This window comes from Salmo salar, chromosome ssa13, assembly GCF_905237065.1.
Source record: "Salmo salar chromosome ssa13, Ssal_v3.1, whole genome shotgun sequence".
In the NCBI taxonomy this organism is placed as follows: domain Eukaryota; kingdom Metazoa; phylum Chordata; class Actinopteri; order Salmoniformes; family Salmonidae; genus Salmo; species Salmo salar.
In genome coordinates, this window is record NC_059454.1 from 67,534,370 (window position 1) to 67,546,063 (window position 11,694).

The 11,694-nt window shown below is 42.0% G+C and overlaps 1 protein-coding gene across 4 annotated transcripts in view; it reads left to right on the forward strand.

Moving 5' to 3' along the window:
• The window catches only part of LOC106567637 (hypoxia up-regulated protein 1), a 23,060-nt gene extending 13,104 nt beyond the window's left edge, over positions 1 to 9,956 (forward strand). For 2 of the 4 annotated variants that reach the window (XM_014137166.2, XM_045693491.1), the window contains exons 12-25: positions 1,984 to 2,116; positions 2,294 to 2,478; positions 3,938 to 4,076; positions 4,502 to 4,553; positions 5,163 to 5,239; positions 5,353 to 5,502; positions 5,976 to 6,157; positions 6,405 to 6,492; positions 6,619 to 6,875; positions 7,490 to 7,574; positions 7,769 to 8,018; positions 8,329 to 8,433; positions 8,755 to 8,859; positions 9,142 to 9,956. In XM_014137166.2, the coding sequence (XP_013992641.2) occupies positions 1,984 to 2,116; positions 2,294 to 2,478; positions 3,938 to 4,076; positions 4,502 to 4,553; positions 5,163 to 5,239; positions 5,353 to 5,502; positions 5,976 to 6,157; positions 6,405 to 6,492; positions 6,619 to 6,875; positions 7,490 to 7,574; positions 7,769 to 8,018; positions 8,329 to 8,433; positions 8,755 to 8,859; positions 9,142 to 9,191 (1,858 nt within the window). In that variant the 3' untranslated portion in view covers positions 9,192 to 9,956. The remainder of the gene's footprint in view (positions 1 to 1,983; positions 2,117 to 2,293; positions 2,479 to 3,937; positions 4,077 to 4,501; positions 4,554 to 5,162; positions 5,240 to 5,352; positions 5,503 to 5,975; positions 6,158 to 6,404; positions 6,493 to 6,618; positions 6,876 to 7,489; positions 7,575 to 7,768; positions 8,019 to 8,328; positions 8,434 to 8,754; positions 8,860 to 9,141) is intronic. The other 2 variants (XM_045693492.1, XM_045693493.1) reach the window with 2 other exon arrangements.
• The last annotated feature ends 1,738 nt before the right edge of the window (positions 9,957 to 11,694 follow it).

An 11,694-nucleotide genomic window follows, 5' to 3' on the forward strand; every position in this document is an offset into this window, starting at 1 on the left:
GAGACCAAAGATAACCCGGAAGGAGCTCAAGTTCCACAGCGGAGATTAGAGTATCTGTCCAAAGGACCACTTTAAGCCGTACACTCCACAGAGCTGCGCTTTATGGGAGAGGGGCTAGAAAAAGCCATTGCTTATAGAAAAAAATTTGCAAACACATTTGGTGTTTGCCAAAAGGCATGTGGGAGACTCCCCAAACATATGGAAGAAGTGGCATCTGGTCAGATGAGACTAAAATTGAGCTTTTTTTGTCCAAAGAAACTGAACACATCCCCCAAGAACACCATCCCCAACGCGAGGGAGGGTGGAGGCAGCATCATGCTGTGGGGATGTTTTTCATTGGCAGGGACTGGGAAACTGTTCAGAATTGAAGGAATGATGGATGTCCCCAAATACAGGGAAGTTCTTGAGGGTAACCGGTTTCCGTCTCCCAGAGATTTGAGACTGGGACGGAGGTTCACCTTCCAGCAGGACAATGACCCGAAGCATACTGCTAAAGCAACACTCGAGCGGTTTAAGGGGAAACATTTAAATGTCTTGGAATGGCCTCGTCCAAGCCCAGACCTCAATCCAATTTGAGAATCTGTGGTATGACTTAAAGATTGCTGTACACCAGCGGACCCTATCCAACTTGAAGGAGCTGTAGCAGTTTTGCCTTGAATGGGCAAAAATCCCCGTGGCTAGATGTGCCAAGCTTATGGACATACCCCAAGAGACTTGCAGCTGTAATTGCTGCAAAAGGTGGCTCTACAAAGTATTGACTTAGTGAATAGTTTTGCATGCTCAAGTTCTGATTCTCTTTTCTATTTCTTGTCTGTTTCACAAGAAAAAATATTTTGCATCTTCAAAGTGGTAATAGGCATGTGTAAATCAAATGATACAAACTCCCAAAAAATCTATTTTAATTCCAGGTTGTAAGGCAACAAAATAGGAAAAATGCCAAGGGGGGTGAATACTTTCGCAAGCCACTGTACCAGAGTGGCCTGCCATAAAACAATGGAGAAAATGCATCCCATAACACGAACATGGAAATGGCAGTTCTATCATTCAGCCTACAGTTGCAGCCAATGTGTGGTGTTCAATGTAGGCCTACATTCCATGAGAATATTGAAAGAAACATGCAGGGCTTGACATTGACCTGTTATCTAGTTGTCCTTCAGACAAGGTGACTGAAAATGTGGTGGTTGATGCAAGAAACCACTTTACATTCTTCCCGTACCATTTATTATAAAGAATCAGACAAATGATGCTACCATCTGCCTATTGGCTACTTAGCTTATTCAAGCCTGACACAAAATACAACAGACACTTTTTTAAGACTTGCTTTTCAACGATGTCTAGAAATGTACATGTTTTGTGCTCTTGTATGAAGTAATGACACCCCTATTTCTGACTAGAAATTGGCTTTAACTGGGCTAATAATTCACTAACTAGCGAAGGATATTAATAAAATGTGTGCACGTGCAGCTCTTGCTTGGATCTCAAAACAAGCACATCTACTCATGTAAACAGTCCACTTCAAAAAATGTCACAGATCTGTATATGGCAATGGTCTATTTGCATATAGGCCTACTGCAGCTCTGATTGGTTATGCTGCACCGGTCTGTGTAGAGTACGGGCGCAATAGCATCCTACTCCAACGCGGTCTGCCTACAGCAATCTCTTGCATAGTTTGTTTTGTTACATTATGTTGCATTGAAAGTGGCTATTGCTTTGATCACAATTGCCGCAGTAAAGGGAAACGATGGTGTTAACAAACTGGTTAAACTCTAGAAAGTTGATTGAAGTTCTCGTGTGCCTCTCCATTCTGCGGTAGTCCCGGGGAGCTGCACGGCAATCTTGGGCTATGCCGCAGCTTCGAAGGAACATTGGTTGAGGCATGTAGTTTGATATACAAACCATTTGCCTGCTTTTGAGGTCTGAAAAAGTATCTGGCCAACCTTGTTTTTAGAGTGACATTTCATTTTGACCTGACTCTGTGTGTAGAGAGGAGCTAGGGAAGAACCTCAACGCAGATGAGGCTGCAGCCATGGGGGCTGTGTACAAGGCCGCTGCCCTCAGCAAGGCCTTCAAAGTCCAACCCTTCCTGGTTATAGAGGCAACTGTTTTCCCCATCCAGGTAACACAGCCCATTCTTTAACATTGAAACCCACCCCTTAAAAAAATAAAATTGAATTGCCTCAATCCAAAATGAATGTAAAAGCTAAGTACCACAACTGCATGGCATATGGTGCTCATCTTTTACATTGATGTTGGATTGTAGCATATAGCTGTATTTGTTTCTCTCACTCTCCAGGTGGAGTTCACAAGGGAGATGGAGGAGGATGGCTCCAGGAGCCTGAAGCACAAAAGGCGTATTCTGTTCCAGAGGATGACCTCCTACCCCATGCGCAAGGTCATCACCTTCAACTGCTACACTGACGACTTTGCCTTCCACATCAACTACGGAGATCTCAGTTTCCTGGGCCAGGAAGACCTCAGGTGAACACCACCCAAAATAAGGTTGGGTTTAATTGGTAGGAATTTAGGTCCAGTTTCCTGAACATAGATTAAGCCTAGGCATGGACTAAAGCATGCTGAATGGATTTTATTTTCTTAGGATCTATTTTAGTCTTCATTTGGACTAATCTTCCACAAGTCCTTAAACATTAAAATACAATTTATAATAAGATCACATTTTCACATACAACACACTGACATAACGCTGACATATTGACCAGATAAACACATTGAAATTAGTTTGATTCCATCATCTACCATTGTCCTGCACAGCCTTCCAATTTAAATGGTTGTAAAGTATTGTTTGAATTTATATTGGAAGGTTTCTGGTTTGCGCAGAAGTTATTCCATTTCTTTATTGCTCTAAATCATGTTCTTTTGCCTATTTCTTTTCTGTGTGGATAAAACATAGATGGTGGACAATCTATTCCTAGTCTTTACTGAATGTCTGTCTCTTACCAACTGAATACTGTTGTGAATAGTTTGGCTGTTTTAAATGGTGTATATTGTGAAATAAAATAAGCACGTTTTTAATTCTTGATTGATGACACACCAAGCGCACTGAGCATGACTACAACACAAGAACCATATCTCCACCTTAAAACAATCCTTGTTGCTTTGTTCTGTGTGAGCTGCAGCCTCCTAATGTCACTTGCTGATACATGTCCTCAGACCACAGAACAGTAGTTCACCTGACTCCCAATTAATGCTTGGGTTGTTTGCTGAATAATCTTTCCCGGTAAATATGTAGCTATCCTTCTGATCATGCATGCAGTTTGAATGTTTTTTTACATTCGTTTTTTGAAAAAACATAAGCAGTTGTCTTGCTGCACCTGTAGTAGTTTGGTTTCTGACACTTCCTCAATTTGTGGTTCCCCCCCAATACTTAATTGTATCCCATGCATGTTGGCCTTTTGCTGGCCGAACAGACCAACATAAACTTGGTTTTCTTGGTGTATTTATTTCCAGGATCTACTTGTAAAGCTTGCTGTACCTGTTGAACCGGTCGTCTTGCTGTATAAATTGTAGGATCATCTGCGAATATAGTAGCTTGAGTTTCAGATAAGGCATAAGGAAGGGTGTATGTGTAAAGAAGTGGTCCAATGGAGAATACATTACTTTTTGTTTTTGCTTAGGATTTGATTTAGTCTGTGTCCAGGAAATCGGCCCATAGATTTACCCCACTCTGTGAGCCAACACGGCTAAACGGCAAGGTCTGAAAATGTTTTATGTAGACCGCCTGGAAAATTAAGGATATGCTATAGCAGCGTTAGGCCATTTATATTAGGGCTATAGACACTAAGGGAACAAATAAAGCTGTTTTGAATTTAATTGTAATGGAAGTGACTTACCTGCAACCTACCTGTTGCATTAACTTGGAGGGGTCTGATTTTAATTGTAAATAAAAAAAATAATAAATCTCATTCCTTTCTTCCACCAGTGTCTTTGGCTCTCTCAACCTGACCACAGTGCAGCTGTCTGGGGTGGGCAGCAGCTTCCAGAAGCACACAGGTGCTGAGTCCAAGGGCATCAAGGCCCACTTCAACATGGACGAGAGTGGCATGCTCCTCCTGGACCGGGTGAGTACCATATAATTACTTATCGAATGTGAATTATATGAACTCTATGGTCAGTGCAATCCTCTAATGCTTATGGAGCTCCTCTCTGGAAGTACAACTAAACCTCAAATACAAAACACATCAGGCTTTTTACATTTTCAAGATGGTTGCAAAATACATCAATAATACTTTATTTTTACATTAAAGGTTTAACGCAATTGACTTTTAAATGTAAAACCTACATTCTCATCGTGTTTCCATCTGAGGTTTGTAATACCTAAATCTACCCACATAAACCCAATTGAAATTGGCTTGGTTTGAAGTTATTTTGAGTTGATTTAGACACTATTGAACTCTATTGTTTTGGGGTAATCGACGTTAACATTAGCCTGTGGTGTTATCTCTTTTTATTTGACCTATCGCTTGAACTAAGTTGTTTTCTTCAGGTGCAGTCTGTCTTTGAGACCATTGTGGAGGAGGAGGAGTCTACTTTGACAAGTGGGTTTTATGCTAACATTGTGATCATTGGACATCTGATCACCCCTTTAGTCAAAATCATAGTAGAGGTGGGCGACAGACAAAATTTGCCTGAATTGATGCGAGAACGATAAGTTTATAACATTAATGTGCATCAATTTTTAAATGATCTTTTAAAATATTGTTACTAGTTTGGTTGTATGAAAAAGAAACCGCACACTGCTCTTGATAGTATCACTGATCTTTAAGCTTACGTATCGGCTCTGACGAAGGCCGTGAGGCCGACACTTAAGCTTATTAAAGATCAGTGATACTATCAAGAGCAGTGTGCGGTTTCCTTTTTCCCTCATCTTGTTCAATTGTTGCCATGCAGCTGCAAAAAGTTTGCCTTTTGAATTACTAGTTTGGTTGTAGCCATCAATTGTCAAATTCAAAATCACCCATATTAGCATACTTATTTAATTTCAAGCTTCACATTTCTCTAGTATAGGCCATGAACTAATGAACTATATCAGCAAAATGCCTGCGATAAGGGATCTGTATGGTCATGTCGATAATTTTCAGGTTTTTGTCCCAGCTCTAAATCATAGTCGCTTCCATTTCTTAATGCGGTCTCTTTTGACTTGTCAGAACTGGGAAATACAATTTCCAGCCTGTTTGGAGGGGGATCCTCAGAACCCAACGCAAATGTGACGGAACCAGTTCAGGTAACCCTTGACTCAGTTACCATCCTAATGTAACAAGCACCAGAGTTGCTCCTTAACACTAGTTCATGGCTATCATACTCTCTCTGCCTCTCCCCTATTGTCTCTGAATCCAGGATGAGGAGGTTCATCCGGAGTCTGTGAAGGAGCAGGAGGAGGCTGCTCCCCAGGAAGAGAAGCAGGAGCCTGGGGAGAAACAGCAGGAGGAGAAGGTGGCCCCAACCCAGGAGACGACTGAGGGAGTAGACCGTAAGGCTGACCCACAGGTAAGAGCTTGGCTCAGTTGGATTCCACAAATGCCTGGGATGTAGCTGGGCCTAGCTCAGCTGTGCCTATTTCCACATTGTGGAATATTCAGATGGAAATATGGAGAACAAAAATGCCTCTGGCATGTTTAAGGAATCCGGACAGCTCTATTCATGACATATCTATCTGCAACATTCCACAATGTTTGCCTTCTAAATGTGGCCCTGGTTTGTTTAGCTCAGCCCTGGGGTGTATTCAGTCCTTTTGTGTTTAATGAACTTTCCAAAATGTTAATGTTGAATGGAATGTTTGGTAAGAGAATGTTGTCAATAAAGCAGATGAGTGGGGGGGTGTATACTAACCTCACATGAAGGATTTCTCATTCTCCGTTTGACTTGAACATTAAATAACTGTCATTACCGTAATGTAAATGAGGCTCTCTTGAATAAACCAAGTTTCCATTAACTATTAAATATTTTATTTTACTTAACAGGATGAAAAGGAAGGAGCCAAATCTGGAGAAGCGAAAACGACAGAGGAAGCAGCAAATACTGAGGCTGAGAAGAAAGCCAAGCCTCAGAAGAAAACCAAGATCTCTGAGGATGTCGCAGTGGAGCTCCAAGTGAAAGACATCCTTAACCCTAATTTTGAAGCCATCGCCACCTCAAACAAGAAGTGTGTCGCTCTTTCCTTCTGACATTTTAGATGGGCTCAAATGGCGGGGTAGTTGAAAATAGATTTTTCAAGCTATAATAATGCCGATATTGATGTAGTGTCGTGACTTGTCAAACACCTAGTGACTTCAGAGGTTTTGAATCTGTTGGTGTAATGGCTAAGTTATTTGACAGATGCATAGACCCAGGTTTGAGTCCCTGCTACCTCCAAATTCGTTGCAATAATGTTTTTGTTTTCTTCCTGTCAGGCTCCAAGACCTGACTGATAGAGACCTGGAGAAGCAGGAGAGGGAGAAGACACTGAACAGCCTCGAGGCATTCCTTTTTGAGACCCAGGTTAGAACAGTACCTTTACAGTACAACATCTGTATATTCTCTGTCTGGCACGCTGGCTCTCACACGTGTGAGTGTATATATAAAGCCTACCCTCGCCCCTCCTTTATTCTCTCCCCCCTCCATTAGGACAAGATGTACCAGGAGGAGTACCAGGCGGTGGTGTTGGAGGAAGAGAAGGAAGCCATCATGGCCAAGCTGAGTCAGGTGTCGGCCTGGATGGATGAGGATGGCTACTCTGCGTCCACCAAGGAGTTGCGGGAGAAGCTGCAGGATCTCAGGAAGCTGTGCAAGGCCATGTTCTTCCGCGTGGAAGAGCGCAGGAAGTGGCCTGGCCACCTGGCCGCCCTTGAGAGCATGCTCAACAGCTCCAGCTTCTTCCTCAGGTGGGTCAAAGCAGCTCTTAGAGATCTAGGATCGGCTTCCCCTTCACCATTCATAACCTGGAATGGAAAATTGAAAAACTGACCCAAGATCTGTTTTATTTACCCTTATTTTACCAGCTAAGTTTTTATTTAACTAGGCAAGTCAGTTAGGAACATTCTTATTTTACAATGACGGCCTACCCTGGCCAAACCCTCCCCTAACCCGGACGATGCTGGGCAAATTGTGCGCTGCTCTATGGGACTCACAGCCGGTTGTGATACAGCCCCGGATCGAACTAGGGTCTGTAGTGACACCTCTAGCACTGAGCTGCAGTGCCTTGCCTGAAAACAATCTCTTTTACAGCAACGACCTGGGGAAGAGTTAGAGATGAATTAACCAATTGGAAGCAGGGGATGATTAGGTGGCCAGATTGGGGAATTTGGGATCTTTCTTTAGACCAGAGGAAAGAGGGACCCCTACTGGCCCTCCAACACCATTTCGGCAGCATCTGGTTTCCCATCCAGCGACCGGTCAGGATCGACCCTGCTTAGCTTTAGTTTAACATTTTAGAGGTGAATCATGAGATGTACAATGCATCGGTATGACAATGGGTCTTCTGTGGTTTTTCCTTAAGGAGCGCCAAACTTGAACATGAGGATGACCGAATCTTCACTGACGTGGAGCTGAAGACGTTGGAAAAAGTAATCAACGAGACCACTGTATGTAATGTTTCAAAGTCATCTTTGTTTTACTCAGCTCATTTGTCAATTATATTATTTTGATTGACCATTATTGCTCAAATTTGAGATGACGTTGTTCAAAACAATCTATGGAAGTGTTTCACTTTGAGTGCCATCGTTTGTAATCTTTTATTTTTTAATTTTAACCGCCAATACCTCCCCCTCTTCCACAGATGTGGAAGAACAACACAGTAGCTGAGCAGGAGAAGAGTTCTCCCACGGAGCGGCCTGTGCTGTTGTCCAAAGAAATAGAGTCCAAGTGGGCTTTGCTGGACCGCGAGGTAAACTACTTGCTGAACAAGGCCAAGTTTGCCAAGCCCAAGCCAAAGGTCAATAACAGCACCACCTCAGAGAGCAGCAAGGCCAACAGCAGCAAAATGGAAGAGAAAGTCATACTTCCCAAGGAGGAGACCAAAGACGAAGGTGGGAAGCAGGGAAAACCAACACATTTCTGTTATGGAACATGTGCTTCATATATAGAGGTCGGGCACACCGTAGCAAAACATTTTGAAACTAATTTGAGTGTATGGACTGTAGGTAGTCCCTCCCTGTTTTAGTAAGTTTTCTCCTGTTTGGTATGTAATGAAGGGGGTTCCTCAGCAATGAATATCATTTGCAAAGGAAGTGCTTTTGCAGACTTGTTCACATGACGTGTGATATCTTATCAATGATCCCTTAGACAAATGTAATCATAGTCCACTTTTCTTTGGCGGCCTTTGTTTTCATTCAACAGAGGGCGCTGAGGTGCAGCAAGAGGAACCGCCCATCAAAGAGCCCACTAGACAGAACACAGACTCACCCAGCCAATCACAGCCTACAGATAAAACTGCAAGTACAGGTATGTCTGTCATAGGAAGTGTCTGCCATAGAATGTATGTAATATGGTTGTGTTCAGTAAGGCACACGTAGCAAAAGTTTATGGAGCATTTATTGGACAAATCCAGGTAGTTCCTCCCTGTTTGACCATTTTTCTTCTGTTTGGTACATAATGAAGGGGGTTCCTCAGCAATGTGTTTCATCTGTAATGAATGTCATTTGCAAAGGAAGTGTTTTTGCAGACTTCACATGATGTGTGACCTTGTCAATGATACCTTTAAAAACATTCTAATCACTGATCAGTCCCCTCTTTTCATTGGCGACATTTGTTTTCATTCAACAGAGGGCGCTGAGGTGCAGCAAGAGGAACCGCCCATCAAAGAGCCCACTAGACAGAACACAGACTCGTCCAGCCAATCACAGCCTACAGATAAAACTGCAAGTACAGGTACGTCTGTCATAGGAACAGTGTCTGCCATAGAAACTACCTTTTTGCGTGTGTGAATTGGCACCCAGTTGCCTTTACAATTTCTCGCTACATAAGTGGGCATCTGAAGGAAAAGAATTGGGCATACCATTCAAGCAAGAGCAACTGTCTGCAACTATGAAAAGGAAGGCATTTTAGTTGTCTTGTCCTATAGTCTTTATTTTGGTTTTATACCTGGTCATATTTGTAATACTGTGCTGCTACATTTGAGTGTAATATTGTATTCCTCCTTCCAATTTTCAGAACCAACAGAGAGAAACCAGTCAGAGAACCACATAGGGGATGAGTTATAACAGCTGGAACTAAAGAAATTTCATTATTTATTGACAATGTTTAATTGTTTCCTACATATTTTGGGGGTTTTGTTTTTCCAGCCTTTTATTTTGAAAACCGTAAAGTCATTGGATCAGCTCAGACTTCTTGAACTGTGTTATTCCCACTACCTACCTCTCGTTCTCACTTTCTGTTCACCTTCATCCCCCTCGGCGGCGAACATCTTTCCCCCTTACTGACATGAGCAAGGAGCGCTGACGAAGCCTGGAATAACCAGCGGAGGAACTGACATGACTTCAAGTTTGTATTCTACTATCCTACAGGTTTAGGCATACTTTCCCACATGCAACCATCTACTTGGACAACTGTATATTTGCCCTGCATAGAACAGAAGTGTTTCGTTTTGGTAGGACTAATGTTTCCTCCACTGGAACTCTGAATTGCATCGTTTGTCGCTTTCTGTGATCAGGAAGGGTTGTGAGTTGACCTCAAGGTGCAGTTTTGGGCCTGCCATGGGTTGTGTTCAGTAGGTGAAAAAATGGGATTGATTATCATTCTGTTCCATAATGTTTGGTTACTGTACCCTACTGAACACCACCCTGGTCTTTGTATGGCTGGAAGTATGAATTTGAGGGCTGCTCAACTGTTGCACTGACTGAAGAATAAGCAGATGGTAGCCATGTCTCAAGCTGCTTGAATCTCTACCAGAGGAGTGTGTGGTTCCTGTTCTTTGCATCACCTCAGATGGTTTGTGAGGAGGGGGGAATAAACAAAATAAAACTGGATTGGGAGATGCCGACGCTTTTCTTTCTAAACTGTTAATAGTAAAAAAAAAAAATTATATATATTTATTTTTTTTCTCAATCCATGTCTTTAAAATTAAGCTGTGTATTTGAAGACCTGCCTCATCTATCATATTCAAATGTACTGTTGAAACGCTGCTAGGGTTTATTCTGTATATCAAGTAATGATTTCTCTCCGTTTCATTGCATTTCAATTCCAGATTCGTCTGTGAATATGTAATTGACCGAAATTTGAAGAGCAGCAGGACAGATGAAGGAAAAATTGACAATTTCTATTTCACTTGTATAAAAGACGTACACCGATATCTGTAAAGACTGGGACATTTAGGAAAAGACAGCTGTATAACACGTAAATATGATTTGATGGACTGCATCAAAAAGGAGACCTTGAAACCCTAATACACATGTCATTTTGAATTGTGACATTTGGTTATATTATTGTGATTATACTAGATATTGTATAGCATCCATTGACACTTGTCCCTAAAACAAAGAGAACCCTTAATTCTAATAACAATACCAGACTTTAATTGCCTTAATGGAAATTAACTATTTAAACATGCAGTGCTCTATGTGCAGGTTACACATATTTTTATATGGATAAGCGTTTGTATTTCAGCCTGAAATTTGCCAGTCATCTTTTGGACTTTTAAAAACCTTCCTGTCTCCTCAAGGGCTAGTAGCCTAGACATGTTTAGACCAGCCAGCCATGCCCATGTCCCAAAACTGAAGGTGAAATCCTTGTCCATGTGCTATTTACTTGAATAAGCTGTGTGGATGAAAGCAATATAGTCAACTGGTATGCTAATTTATTGCCAGATTGTACTAATCCACCTAGTCCTTTAGGTCAGTGAGCATTAAAAACTAGGACTTAGGAAAGGAAACCACCTTAAGAGTATCCTCCAACTGTCAATTGTGTAGTGTTGTCTTCGACGTGGCTCTAATGGTCCTTGGCTCAACGATCCAGTATGACATAAAGGCTACTACCATAGCGATACAGAGTGCACCAACAACCTCTGCTGCTATGGCAACCCCCTGCACAGATTCATGTTTTCCCTGACTGCTCAGCAACTGCCAAGAAGACACAGGTTCAGAGAAAAGACTAAACTAAGATTTGTTTTTTGACACAACTTTAGTAATATATCCTTTGAAATTAAAATATAAAGTACTCAATCTTGGGAAAAGGTTGCAGTGTCTATATACAACATGCATTGCCTTCAGAAAGTATTCATAGCCCTTGACTTAATCCACATTTTGTGTTACAGCCTGAAATAAAAATTGATTACTTTTCTCAACCATCTACACTCTACCCCATAATGACAGTGAAAACATTTTTTTTTTGACATTTTTGCGAATGTATTGAAAATGAAATGCGGAACTCTCATTTACATATTCACACCCGTTTGCTATGACACTGCAAATTGAGCTCAGGTGCATCCAATTCCTTTGATCATCCTTCAGTCATCACTACAACTTGATTGGAGTCCACCTGGCCGTCTGACAAACTGAGCAATCGTGCAAGAAGGACCTTGGTCAGGGAGGTGACCAAGATACCCAATGACCACTCTGGCAGGACTAAAGCATTCCTTGGCTGAGATGGGAGAACCAGTCAGAAGGACAACAGTCTCTATAGCACTTCACCAATCTAGGCTTTATGGGAGAGTGGCCAGACGGAAGCCACTCCTGAGAAAATGTCACAAGACAGCACGTGAAAGACTGA